General features: G+C 44.2%; 1 protein-coding gene across 2 annotated transcripts in view; it reads left to right on the top strand.

The window, feature by feature from the left end:
* Positions 1 to 14,605, top strand: part of rxfp1 (relaxin family peptide receptor 1) — a 55,892-nt gene that overhangs the window by 36,786 nt on the left and 4,501 nt on the right. Inside the window, exons 6-17 of one of the 2 annotated variants that reach the window (XM_079351528.1) lie at positions 726 to 797; positions 2,078 to 2,149; positions 2,392 to 2,463; positions 2,630 to 2,698; positions 2,829 to 2,900; positions 3,033 to 3,104; positions 6,029 to 6,100; positions 6,408 to 6,479; positions 6,848 to 6,919; positions 7,587 to 7,816; positions 13,612 to 14,022; positions 14,318 to 14,536. In XM_079351528.1, the coding sequence (XP_079207654.1) occupies positions 726 to 797; positions 2,078 to 2,149; positions 2,392 to 2,463; positions 2,630 to 2,698; positions 2,829 to 2,900; positions 3,033 to 3,104; positions 6,029 to 6,100; positions 6,408 to 6,479; positions 6,848 to 6,919; positions 7,587 to 7,816; positions 13,612 to 14,022; positions 14,318 to 14,536 (1,505 nt within the window). The remainder of the gene's footprint in view (positions 1 to 725; positions 798 to 2,077; positions 2,150 to 2,391; positions 2,464 to 2,629; positions 2,699 to 2,828; positions 2,901 to 3,032; positions 3,105 to 6,028; positions 6,101 to 6,407; positions 6,480 to 6,847; positions 6,920 to 7,586; positions 7,817 to 13,611; positions 14,023 to 14,317; positions 14,537 to 14,605) is intronic. The other variant, XM_079351529.1, reaches the window with a different exon arrangement.

Below are 14,605 nucleotides of genomic sequence, written 5' to 3'. Positions count from 1 at the left end.
ATGTAAACAAGTAAGGCTGTGTCAGGTCTGATGGGAGTAATGGGTGACCAGCGCAGGTGTTTGGACATCTACCTGCGAAGTGGACCAAAGGACGGCCTTGCTAGCTTATAGATAACTTTTTACTCCGTGCAAACACTCGATCCTTCTTAAAACACTTGTTATATATTAGAGTCCTTAATAAGGGGACACTTATTAAAAAATCAGAGCTGAGGAAAAGTCTTTTTTTACGATAGTTAATTATAAAAATCAAAGCAATTAAAATCCACCAATAAAACTATCAAAATGACATTTAGGAAACACAAGCAATTACAAAAGGGACTTAGGTTTATTAAAATTGAATCCGTACTTTTCACGAAAGTTCAGATTAGTTGAGAGCGTGCGTCACATGCACGAAGGTCACGCGTCTCGTCGTGTCTGGGGTTCGAGACCCTCGTCATTTACACGTCATTCCCCTCGCTCTCTTTTACCCGTCACTCTTCACAGTCACATCCCAAACCTGAGCAAAATGAAATAATTAAAGTGAGTTAGGATTGTGTAAAAATGAAAGATAAAAGTTTCTTTAAACGTCGGAGGAGGAATTAAAAGTGAGGTAAATAAAATAATCAATGACACGCAGCAGACTTTAATTTCAGAACGACGTTTGTTTGTTTTGAATGAAATATGTTCAAATGTTGATTTCTCTGAGATCGTTTTACAAGTCTTTGTTTCTGTGCTTCTTCTCATAGATATCTGCAGCACAACAGAATTCAAGACGTGAGTCCAGACGCATTCAGAGGCCTGTATAATCTGACACGACTGTGAGTTCTGCTCCTTCCTCGTCTGGTGTCTTTGTAAGAAACTGCTGTTATAAAAGCTGTGTCGTTAGTTCATCTCTGCCGGAGCTCGGACGACTGAAGCTGAGCTGGCAGAAGGTGAAGCGCTCAGCTGTGTGCGGCTCAGCTGGAAGGGAAAGCACAATCACACTCAAGGCAGCGAAATCAAATCTCCCACTTCTCACTCTTTCCTGTTTGTTTGATGTGAGGTCGTCGGTGCCCGAGCCCGCCTGCAAACCAAAACAGAAAATCGTGCATTAGCGCGCGCACACACACACACACACACACACACACGTCCTCATGTTGATTTGATTGAGTTTATTTTTAAGGTAGCAGAGAGACTCAACGTCATCTTTTGTTTTCTTTTCTGTTTTGATTGACAGCGGCACATTTTTACACACTGCACGCTAAAATGATCAATAACATTTATTGAAAGGGGAAACATGGAGATTATCACAGTGACGTCACATATTGGTTTTACTGAAAGAGAAACCGCGAAAGAGCTGGACCTACACCCATGTGCACATTCAGAAGGAGGACATACTGGCTGCTGCATTGTTGTCAGAGCTTCCTTCATATATAGTCAGGTTATCATTTCAGTCTGTAGATATCTTACAAATGTCTGCTTTAGGCTCGCTGCACCGCTTCAAGTTTAAATGTGCACTTTTCTGTGCAGCTTCATCTGCAAGTCCTCCAACTCTGAGCCGGTCCTTATCACGCTTGTGACCTGAATACGAAGGCTGTTGTGTCTGAAGGGGAGCAGCTCCCTGCAGTCAGACACCAAAGATCCCCCCCCCCCCCCCGGAGGGAGGAAGGATATTTTTACAGCAGCCTGTGGTTTCAAAATAAATCACACAATCACTTCGGTGTCAGTCTGAAAGGTCCAGGATGTAACCCTGCAGGAACAGCACAGGGGTCAGAGTCGAACCCGGGCCCCCTCTTTAGAGGACTACAACCTTTAAACATGTAGCTAGCGCATGCTACCTGCTACGCTAACAACACCCGATAACACACATTTTAAATATATATATTTTATTATTATATCATTACTTGGTCGTTATTTCTTGTCTCTTATTATAATAATCTTTATTTTTTTGACTTGTTATTTGTCTGCGTTGATCTCGACCTTTGTTGTCGCTTTTCTGCTCTTCTGTGAAGCACTTTATGAACTCTGAGGTGTGACATGAATACAGTGTGATTGGTTAAAAACTATTCTGGAATATTCTTCCCCGTTTGTTTAATGAGCTCTCTGTTTCCTCTCTTAGATATCTGAGCTATAACAAGATATCCGTGCTGATGCCCGGTGTGTTCAAGGACCTGCACAAGCTGGAGTGGTTGTATGTTCATCCTCCTCTGCAGGAGGCTTTTTTAAAAGAATATGCACTTCGGCATGCGTGCAAAACAATGATGTATTACTTTTTGTGAATATTGTTGTCGTGGCATTCGACTCCTCTGATAAATAATTTATTTTCCTGATCGTGTTTTCTATTACTGCAGAAGGGAAATGTCACAACCAAACCAGATTCTGCAAATGAGAACGGCAATATATTTATATCTCTGTGTGTTTTTGTCGTTTTAGGATCCTGGAAAATAACAATATCCATCAAATGTCCTCCTTGACCTTTTCTGGACTCAACTCTCTCGTGTTGCTGTGAGTCGTGATTCATCTTTTCCCTCTTTTACTTCGCTGTAACGTCCTTCTGTAACCACGGAAAAGTTTGTGGTTGTTGACTTCAGATTGAATAAGTGCTCCTCCTGTGAGCGTTGAAGGAGAAAAGCATTACGGTCCTGTTACATGGTGCGTCTGTGATTGACAGGGTGATGTTGAACAACTCTCTGTCAAAGCTGGACGACATCTGTCACGAGATGCCGCGACTCAACTGGCTGTAAGTAGCACGTGGACACGTCACAAGGCTGCATGTTTGATGAACGTGCTCTGTCACTTTTCATGAGTGGGTCTCTGTGTTGTTGTTTTTTTCCCTTAACGTGTGAATTTTCCAAAAAATGTTGTCGCAGGGATTTGGAGGGAAATGTCATTGAAACCATTGGAAATGTGTCGTTACACTCGTGCAGCATGCTGACAGTTCTGTGAGTAGACATTCATTTATCCGCTGCAGCTGCTGTACACGCTCATCCTGAATTGGATCCGGGGGGGGGGGGGGGGGGGGGGGGGGTCTAAAATGGGATTTGTTTTAACGTTGGTGTGTTGCCTCTCTTCAGGGTCTTACAGAGGAACAGGATCAAACACATCCATGAACAAGCCTTCTCAGTCCTGCAGAAGCTCGGAGAGTTGTGAGTTCATTTTGTTTTCTTGTGCAAAAAAAAAACACAAATAAAATGAGCAACTGTTGTGGACTGTGCAAACATAAAAAAGAGGTCTAGATGTGAGGCCGGGGTGACAGACTGTGGATTATCCAGCCGACGTCAGACAACACATGCTGCATGGCATGAACGACTCACTGAGCTTTCATCGTTACAGTCGACAGACTTAAAAATGTCCTTTTCTTTCGAGCGCTCTTCTAACTGGCAGGAGACACGACCTTCACTTGAACCTGTCAGACATAAAGATCATAAACACCTAGAGATGTCTTACACACACACACACACACACACACACACACACACACACACACACAGACCTAAAGGAGAGTTACCCAACGATGGAAGGCTGATTTAAAATCCAACAATCACAAAAGTTATACAGATTTAGGCTCCGCCTCTGCTCCGTCTCGGCGCCGTCAGTCCGGCGTCCTCTGCAGCAGATACACAAGGCTTCTATGTTTGCAGGATGCTGCAGCACAGGTGATCAATTTACCACAGAAAAGGTCAAACATTAACACATCCTCTCCGTGACCTCATGTGTGTTTGTAAGAGTGGGACCACATACATGGTGTTATCTTAATTATCTATAATTACAGCAGGAATTCCCTTTTTCTCGACACTCCAGCTGCGTTGCACACGAATCACTTTGAAGTTCTGAGTTAATCCAGAAGATGCATCTTTCATGTGGATGAGCTGATGAGCTTCCTTTCTTGTATTGTTGCCAACATCCGAGCGATTAAAAAGCATGAAAATGAAGCACGGCGTCGACGAAGGACCAGAGGAAGTGAGATGTTTTATTTTTGATTGACGGCGATGCAGAACGAGAGCCGCGTGCAGGATGTAGCTCCTGCTGCTTCGTCGGCCGTGTATGAGCGTGAAAGGATTAGTTCATACTGATGGACTCTTTCCAAAGCAGCTTCTGCCGTCAGTGTGTGGACGGGTAAAGACGAGCTGTGGTGTGTGTGTGTGTGTGTGTGTGTGTTGATTGACTGATTCACGCTGCACCACGGCATTGATGCACCTCTTGAAAAATCATCGTGGTGTTCTTTAAACTCGAGCATCAATCACGTCATTATTCAAAATCAAAGCGTCTCCTTGTTTTTATTCTTCAGCCCGCACGCCTCTCTCTTCAGGGTCTCACTCACAAACATGTCAGGAGGAGCTCGTAATGCAGCGTTTTCTTTTTTACTTCACTCTCGAGTGTTTTTGTCTTTGATCCCTGCAAAGTGTCGCCTCTTTGTTTCTTTCCTTTTACGCTTTTTAAATCACAGGATTACACACACTTAAGAGCCTCTTGAGTCCAAACAATTCTTCGTCTTCTGAAATCTCGACTGATTTAGGGTAACAACAATCAGTCCTCGCACCAATTCTCACATCAAACATGTTTCCTATTTAAAAGGTTAATGAACAGCAAACAGATAGAAGTGCAAAAACAACCGGATCAGGGATTACTCGAATGGAAGCTGGCGTGCTCACTGCGTGTCGGGTCGTGTTCAGCAGCACCGTGGCCTCTGAACAGGTGACAGGTCAACGAAGAGAGGAAAGGCGGACCTGTTTAAGCCTGATGGGCGCCGTCAGGGCGTTCGTGTGCTGCAAATAACTTAAGTGCTTCCTTGTTGTTGGCAGCAACCCGACGACTTACTCTAAGCAGCCATCATCCTCAAATCAGGTACAAAAGCGTGCTGACTGGGCATCCAAAAGTGGCATGTTGTTTGTCTCCGTCTTTGAGCTCCTCAGCCGCTGTGACAATAAACACTGTCATTTGAGGCAATTTTGCGAGCGCTGTCTTGTTGCTGTGGCGACATACAAGAACAAGAAATGTGCGTTTATCGCTTCGGCTGAAAGTGGTGCAGAAATAAAAAGCGTGGCTGTTTGAGTCACGTCGGAGAGGAAGCAGGAGAGCCAGCTGATGCCGTCCCGCCGAGGGAAACCGCTCGGCCGTCTGGAAAGGTTAACCTCATCAGGAGGAACGTCGGGGGAGTTACACCGAGCGATGGAGGGATAATTGTAATTATATAAATGAAGCTTCATGTTGCTCCTTTCAAACAGGAGCGGGAAGAAGGAGAGGAACTTTATCACGCTTCTAAACCAGACTCAGTTGCAGAGAAATCCAGGACACAAAAAGCACTTTGAAAGTTCTTTACTAGAAAGCAGTCGGTCAAAAACCAAAATCCAAAGTCAGAAAAAACCGGGCAAGTAAACACGAGGAAAAAATGGCTGGAAAGTCATGAAACACTAGGAATACAATGACACTCTGGCAGAGGGCTGGTGAAAACACAGGGCATATATACAGGTCGGACTAATGGGACAAAAGGCGGGAACCAGAACAAAGGCGGGAAGCCAGGCGAGAATTCATACAAAACAGCAGTCAGCAAAATAAAACAGGAAGTCAATAAAAATAAAAACAGGCAAAATAAAACGGGAAGTCATTCAAAAAACATGATGACAAACAGAATATCACATGAAGATGTAAAGGAAATAGTAAGAGTACAATACTGACACTAAATCAAGAAGTTACATATGTGAGGAGCGATGAAACACGTGTGATGAAACATTGATCAGACGTGGAAGTCGTCAGAGTCGGAGAGCTGCAGAGTTATTTCAGACTTCACGTCAGAAGTGATGCAGCTGAGAGTGTCGCGTGTTAGCACCTTTTAAAAAGCTTGTGTTCGTCATTTACACCTTAAAGAGCTGCGCTTCTTTGGACTCATGTTTACCCAGGGTGCATTGCAAAAGCAACACTTCTCGGGGAAGTGAGTTTCTGAAGTGTTTCCTGAAGAGCTGTTTTTATGTTTCATGTTTTAAAGTCCCAGAAGGATGTTGATTGTGTTCTGAAGCTCTGAAGTTTGTTTTCTGTTTTGGTGAACTGATGCTGGATTTGTCTCCGCTCGCAGAGATCTATCCAACAACAGACTGGTGGCGATTCCTCCCAATCTCTTCGTCCTGCTGGAGGATTTGCTCCAACTGTGAGTTCTGCTGAAAACAAACACGACGGGATAAATAGTTCTGTGTGCAAGCAAAACCGTTTTCTTCAGATGTCTTCAGTTGTCTGTTGAGTAACGGCAGAAAAAAAAACATTTTAAATGAGATAACGATTAAAATCGTGTCGTTATCGTTGACGTCGTTGTCTCATTTTTAGCAGCTTCACCAGGTGCAGAATCTTTCCCACAAAGGAAAACTCAATATTTCCCTTTAAAGGTCTAAACGTTTAAGGTGCTTTTCACCGCTACATTTCTAAAAAAAAAAATGTGTTTGTTTTTTTTTTCTTTCCAGGAATATTTCATACAATCCCATCATGGAGCTCCAGGTCAACCACTTCGACAAGCTGCATAAACTGAAGTCATTGTGAGTAAACACAGCATCGTGCTGACCGGCCCGTGCTGCAAATTAAAAACCTCTTTGTTCGCGATAAAGAGAATCCGACGTTGTTTGTGTTGTAGATAAATATCCACAGAGAGTAACAATCCCGAATAATGACAAAATGAAAGGAGAGGGGGAGAAGTCATTCATTCTCACATTTTCCGTCGCAGCAGCGTTTGCGACACGATTGTATTCATGTGTTGTTTGGATATGTTGTTATTTCTCCACGGGGACACAAACATGATTAAATCAAACGGTGACAGTTTTCGTGCTTTTCTTGTTTTTGCATAAAATCGATGTTGTTTGTTTGGTGTCGGAAGACAAAACGCCGACATGTGTTTTTTCTTCTCCAGGAGCATCGAGGGGATAGAAATTGAAAACATACAACGGAGGATGTTTGAACCTCTGAAATACTTGACTCATATGTAAGTACTCCTCTGCCCTGTTTCTAGTTGATCCTGTTGACCTTTGACCCCTTGACGCCTATATGTCACAAATTTGCATCAAACCGCTTCCGCTCCATATTCCTCCACTGCAGGTTGATGCACTTTCAATACAAACCAAGGAACCTTTAGCAAGCATCAGTTTGTCATAGGACCACATCTATTTTATGTGCTGTTTTCAAATAAACATTTCTTAATTTAGCATCGACTTGAAAGCAGATACACGTAAAAAAATGTCTTAATACAAATTCAGGCGTCGAGGGGTTAACATCTGATATGCGGACTGTAGCGTCGGTGGTATTTTTAGAGCTCTGTAAGTCCCACGCTGTTCCTATCGAGATCGTCAGGCTTCTCCTCCACCTGGGCGATGACGACGTTCGGGTGTTTAATCCGTCGTCTCTCTGGGTGGAGCAGCTCAGGGTGCGAAGCTCAGGGTGCAGGTACGAGTTACGATGCAAGACGGACAGAAATCTGTCTAAAGATAGAGAAAGATCAAGCTCGAAGACCAATGAACCAAAACGTTTCTCTCTCGTTCAAGTAAGAATCCCCAAAGCTCTTTTTAAGTCGCTTCTTGTTTCTCAAATCATAAGAAAAGAAAACATCTGTTTCACTCCATCTTCTGACACGTTTCCCTCGTCTGTTGTCACAGCTACTTTAAGAAGTTCCAGTACTGCGGCTACGCTCCACACGTGCGCAGCTGCAAACCCAACACGGACGGCATCTCGTCCTTCGAGGACCTGCTGGCCAACATCGTGCTGAGGGTCTTCGTCTGGGTGGTCTCTGCCACCACCTGCTTCGGCAACATCTTCGTCATCTGCATGCGCTCGTACATCCGCTCGGAGAACAAGCTGCACGCCATGTGCATCATCTCCCTCTGCTGTAAGTCCTGTCGCCTTTCACACAGAGGTAACGTCTTCGAGGATGGAGGGCTGAAGACCCCCGTCCCCGTGTTTTCAGATTGGACGGCAGCGTCTGGATAACGACAGAACAGATGTTGTGGGAGGAAACCAAATATGAAAAAAGCTGAAGTTTACTTTAAGACTTCCAAGTTAAAGATCTGCTTATCAGTGTGTTTCAAATCACACACACCATTAGGCTCCCTCGTGAGGACGACTCCATGTTATCTCAACCCATAAATTAGATATTTATCTGATTACACTGCATTTTATGATAATATTAACGGTTCAGGTGTGACACTCTGGAGACGGGAGGATTTCAGCACTTTCTCCTCAACCAATCTGTTTTTCTTTATTTATCTATCAGACAAAAGATGAGTTTCCATCCTGTCGTCCCTGGATATGTTTTAATGGCAAAAAAAAAAAGTAGAACTTGGATAAACATTTTGGATGCTGAAAGTCAAAATGCCAAAGTCTGCAAGTCTGGGGTTTGCTAGTCCTGGTCCTGGTCCTGGTCCTGGTCCATGGTTTGCAGCAGGTAGGTCAATCTGCTCCTTGAGAGGTCTGTTGAGCTCGCCACTGTGAAGAGCTTACGTTCCGGGTAAACAGGACCTGGATGTTAATGAATTGAAGTGATTTGACATTATGATCGGAATGAGAGAAATCTGTTCCGCTTGTTGTGCTTCGAGGTGCAGATAGAGAGGGTGCGGTTCCCGTCCCCCGGATCTGTACGGGCCACAGCGGAGCAGAGTCCTGTGTCGCCGGGTTAATGAAGCTGAATGACTCTTTTGTTTCTGCTGAACTCTTTCACACAATCACATGAGGTATTTTGTCCTGATAGATTGATAGTTCAGCCAGGCCAGTCACGTTTGTATCAGCTGAAATATTTATTGCATGAGAACATAGTTTGTTTTCGCCTCCGACCTCTTCACTCCTCACACTCTTATTTTACGTGCAGAAATTTGAGGAGTGATGGGATGATGTTCCCGTGTTCCTACAGGTGGACGCTCAGGGTGGAGGGAGGGAGGGAGGGGGGGGGCAGTATAATGCTGCAGGTCAGAGCTCTCTATGAAACAGCAGCGGGAGAGGGAGAGCGGAAATCTTGCAGCTGGACGGCTAATTGGAAGGAGGGGCTGTCAGGTGATTGTCGAGATTGAGCGATGTCGAGTGTGAAATCAGCTCGGCTCCAGTTGATTGCCTGAGCTAGCTCGCAGGTGTCGCCTCACTTTTAGTGCATAACCTTTTGCTGTCTCTGTGCAGTGTGTCTCACATGAATAGAATGGCTTCCAGTATATCAGATATGCAGCGTTATCCTCATTCAGGTAAGAGCGGCGAAAGCTTCCAACGAGTGTAAAGAGCGAGTCGGATTCATTTTTTAGTTTAGTGTTTGACCTCAATCTGTCTTCGGCTGTGTTCTCATGCACAGACAGGAAGTGGTTGAACATCACTGCACAGATAAGGCTTCATATAAGCTGCGGTCACTTTTTTGGGCACGTTAGCTTCTGTTTGCCATACGTGGAAGACACGGATACATGCACAGATAAAGAGTGTCCACGTGCTGCAGCTTCTCGTGCTGAAAACGATTTTCGTATCACGAGCCAACAGATGAGTGCAGCAGGTATTAAACGCAGATAGTGTGCATTATTGTTGGGTTTGTATTCCCACGTGAACGCTTCAGTTGCACATGGGAGAGAAACAGAAGCAGCACATGTGTAGAAAGAGCAGCTGAGATCAAAGAGCTGACAATCTGCTCTTTTACCTGCAGGCACGATGAAAAGAGAGAGTGGCATGTCGTGTTCATTGATATCATTTTAGGCTCAATCAGGTGACCTTTAAAATCTATTATTATTATGTAGGGTCCATTTTTCTGCAGCAGACTAATTCCTAGTGACAAAAAAGTGTAATTAAGATAACTAACACACACGAGTCTTTGGGTAGATAAGGTGCATGCGTGGGAGCAGTGTAAGTCATTAGCAGAGAGCAGCTTTATGAACTTTAACACATGCATTCTCCATATTGAATCTTTTCTCCTCCTCACACCTTCTCAGTTACCGTCTCTCAAAACACTCTTCTTTTTAATTCAGCCAGCTCGGCGTAGGTCGCTTGTATCCCGTCTGCCCTTCATGTCAGCAAACCTTGATCCCAAGCAGAGTCAGTACGTGGGAAATTCACGACACCAAAGAAAACAGGCAACAAAAAAACTAACTCGTTGATGAGCATTCATTTGCTTCTGTGCTTTTTTTTCATGGTGGAAGAAAGCATGTTACACGTGATTTATAACAGGCGTGTGTGAGGGTGGGCTGCTGTGACGTGCAGTCTGGAAACGTGTTAGAAAAACATGTTGGTGGATTTGCAGGTGAAGTCGGTGTAAAACAAGAAAAACCCGGCGGGATGTTTTGTTTGGAAATCGTTGTTGACAAAAGTTGAGAAATTTGAATTGAAAAGAGAATCGGTTGATTGTCGGCTCCTGAAAAGGTCGAGATAATTCCAGGAGGACTGCTCCGGATATTCTCCTGATCTGGCCGCTCACATGATGCTGCTCACAGCGGGAGGAGGGTGGGGGTCCGCTATAATGAGAATGTTTGCCTTTATATCAATGTTACGTGTCGTTTAGAGGAATCACCACGTCAACAAAAGAGCAGAGAACAAAACACTGTTTAATTATGTACATTAACCCTAAAGCTTAATAAATCGTGCTGCGCTCTCCAATCAGCTCCCTCGGACTCGTTGCAGAAAAAATAATGGGGGTCAGGCAGGAGAAACACGGGGTGCAGCTCCTCCGGGTAATATGAGGAGCTTTCTTCAAGCGTGAAAGCACTTTATGTGAACAGATAAAATGTGTCTGTGTAGAGTCCATCCTCCAGATGTGTTCAGGACTTTTAAAAGAAACAAAAAAAGGAGCACACTCGACTCGGTTAAAGGTCCTTCGACATCGTGTTGATGAAGGTTTAGTGCAGAAAAAACATCCGTTGTTTTTGCTGCTCTTAAAGAAACCTAAAACCTTCAAACATTTAGATCTGCCCTGTTCTGATTCTTGTGATTTTTTTTGTGAATGTTCAGACTTTAGATTTTGTTTCCTCTTCTTTTGCATGTTGTGCATTGATTTGTGTCGCAGTCTCATAATTGCCTAACCGAGTGTGTTCTGTAAAGAGAGTGGGAAAAGACTCCTTTTGATCGGTTTCATCCCTAAAAGTATTCATTTGTACATTTCAGGATGTAACCATCATATGATTCTGTTTTTTTTTATACCTTAACAATCTTCAAACTTGAAAGATATACAGTAAAAACAGCTCTATGGATTTGATATTCCCAGTGGCGTGCACCGGGGGGGCCCAACGCGCTCCTCTATCGGCCCCTTTTTTTTCTCTTTTCGCCCCTGAACTTTAAGAAGTCTTTGCACGCCACTGAATCCTCCTGTCATCATCCATCTCTGTCACCATTATAATAATGGCTTGTCAACACTGGTGCAGAAACCTTTTGACCTCTGGATGATAGCCATAGATGATCACTTCATGGCAGCCATTCACACAGAGGCGCCGTAAGTGAAAGCTATTATGGGAAATTGAAAGCTTTTACTGTATAGGGCCTTTTCCAGTCTTCAGACAATCAGCCTTTCAACCTCTCTCTCTGTCTCTCTCTCTCTCTCAAACTCACAAAGTGATGGCGGCCATCAGGAAGCTGTTTCAAGATCAGGATCGATGCCCAAAGGAAACTTTGGTGTGCAGGTTAAACAGCAGATCTAACAATTAGTGGTAAAAAAAAAATAAAAAATCTGATCAAGCTGCTGAGTCACAGCTCGCCGTGTTCATTCATCCAAGAGAAAGGAAAAAATTTAATTTGAAAAGAGTAGCTCGACATTTTGGATGAATGGGAAGAGTTAAAATATAAAGTCATTTAAATGATCAGGAAACTACGGCCTGAAGCTAACTAGCTTAGCATAGCATAAAGACTGTTGACAATTGAAAGGCTCTTTCAGCCAAGCCATGTTATGATATAGTACAGTACTGTATGATACGATACAATGAGGAGCTGGCAACAGCTTGGGGCCCCAGGCTAGTAGGGGGCCCCACAACGGCTGACAAACCTTAAACCACAGCATTGCCTCAAAATGTACAAATTTTGCAACAACAGTAGGAAACCTCCCTAATGGGGCCCCATCTGAGAGCACTCACTCTCAGTGCCCTGATAAGTGTCATTAATAATAGAGGCTGGTTGGAGGGGCCTAATTGTCCTCTTAAAATACAGAACAAAGACACACGTGAGCAGAGAAGCTCATACCAAAGAAACATCCTCCGTGATGCGTGCACAAATCACTTCGACTGTGTTCGCTGCACGACGGAAAGAGAGGTCGTACCTCAGAGCCGAGGATTTGAGACGGGTCAGGCAACAATCTGCAAGTGTTCATATTGACGCTTTTCAGTCCTCCTCGTAATCTTCATGCCAGTGTGTACCAGAAAAGCTCTGCTGAGAGAGATTAAGCATCCCCCATACCTGAGGATGTTCTCCAACGCCGCTTTCTTTGATACTAACAAGTGATCGTGTGAGGGACTCCGGACATGCTGAGGTGACACAGTTCAGTATTTAATGTGTAGAGATTGATGTTTATATCCACATGTGAGTCTTGGACAGCGAAGTTTATATCTCTAAATGTCAAACTTGCTTTACTCCATATTTCAGTCTGTCACTCAAAACGTTATTTCACACCACTGAGCAAACATTTATTCATAAACATACACCCTCTTTGTGTGATGCACACTACATATAGAACTGAGTCCCATTGTGCAATCAAGAAAGGACTGGAAGGTGTGTGTGTGTGTGTGTGTGTGGATATTATCATTCTGGTAAAGCCGTTCTGCTGGAGGCCTGAGCTCACACTCCAGCTGTGCTTTGTTTAAATCCACAGCGCAGCATGATGTGAATTCTTTGTGTGCATTGCAGTCTAATAAGAAGCAGCATAATACAGAATCAGTTTTAGATCTGACACCCTGTTGGGGTTTTTTTCTGTCTGTATATGAGATACAATATCCAGAGGCTGATTCCTTTCATTATCCGTGGATATCAAAAGTTGAACTTTATCTCCATTTAAAGAGACGGGAAGCCTTTGAAGTCAGACTGTTTGATGCTGTTGTCCGTACATTTAGGTTTCCCGTGCTGTTTGAAGAAGACTAATGTATAGAGAAGTACATTATCAGAGAGCGTTGTTGGTCGCCAGCTGACATTGTGCCAGCTTCTCTGAAACCAACCGAGCTGAACATGTGTGTTTGAAGTGCTCAGATCCGATGGGGCCTTAATGTACCTTTTTAAAAGTTGTTCTGTTGCATCTTAACAGAGTCTTAGTCAGAGATCAGAGCTTTGTGTCGAGTTAAGGTTTCATTTTAACTCCGCTGTGGCTGATTGGTCGAGTTGTGCCGGCTGTGCACGTCCGTCCTGTCTCCGTGACAATGACACTGCTCCCTCACTTTTTGCTAAATGTTTCACATTTGAGATCTTTTTTTTTTTTTTTTTTTTTTTACCCAATCAGACACGGAGTATAGAGGACGTTGGTACAAGAGACGATCCGTAGACGGCAAAATATGAGGAATATCAAACCTTTGGAAAATGATGCCTTTCTGAAAGGTTGAATTATTCTCAACTTTGAGCGGCCGCACAAAAAAGGCGAAAAGAGAAAAGTGTGCAGCTGCTTCCTGCTGCTCATACTGATTCCACAACGCTGTAGAAGTCTTGTCACACTCTGGGATTATCTGGAAATAAGCCTCATTCTGGTTCTGATTCTTGCAGGTGCAGACGGGCTCATGGGCATCTACCTCTTCATGATCGGCGCTTATGACCTGAAGTTCCGCGGCGAGTACAACCGGCACGCTCAGGCCTGGATGGACAGCAGTCAGTGTCAAGTCATCGGCTCTCTGGCCATGCTGTCCACTGAGGTGTCGGTCCTTCTCCTCACTTATCTCACTCTGGAGAAGTACATCTGCATCGTCTACCCTTTCAAGTACCTGACGCCCGGCTGGAAAAGAACGGTCACCATCCTTTTCGGGATTTGGGTGTTTGGTTTTATCGTCGCCTTCCTGCCGTTGGTCTGCAAGGGGCTTTTTCGCAACTTCTACGGGACCAATGGCGTGTGCTTCCCCCTGCACTCTGAGCAGCCGGAGACACTTTGGGCACACGTTTACTCCATCGTCATTTTTCTAGGTGGGGATTTGTTCTTAGTCCAAAACATTATGTTGTTGTTTTTTCCTCTTTTATTCACTATCAAAGACCACGCCAAGAGAGTGAGGTCGGATGATTAAAGGTTTAAAGTGATGAAGGTGAGAAGCAGCATCAGAGGAAGAGGATTCAGTAAGGCATGCTATATCCCTCTAATTGCTAAATTACAGGCCCATTCTCGTGATCACATGTTTATTTTTTTATTTCATCACCTGAAGTGCACTGGTGAGTTTGAATCATTAAGCGAGGATGCAGAAACTGAGCGAGTGTCTCTCCGCAGGTCTGAACCTGGTGGCGTTCCTCATAATCGTCCTTTCCTACGCCAGCATGTTCTACAACATCCAGCGAACGGGCACGCAGACCACCAAATACAGCAACCACATCAAGAAGGAAGTGACCATCGCCAAGAGGTTCTTCTCCATCGTCATCACCGACTCCCTCTGCTGGATCCCCATTTTCGTCCTCAAGATCCTGTCACTGCTGCAGGTGGAGATCCCCGGTACAGTAGAAAACAAAAAAAACACAGTTTTTGAAGTTTTGAAGTTTGAGGCCTCTCGATGCTGCGGCT

Source organism: Symphodus melops (assembly GCF_947650265.1).
Source record: "Symphodus melops genome assembly, chromosome: 9".
NCBI lineage: Eukaryota > Metazoa > Chordata > Actinopteri > Labriformes > Labridae > Symphodus > Symphodus melops.
This window is presented reverse-complemented; position numbering and strand designations above follow the sequence as displayed.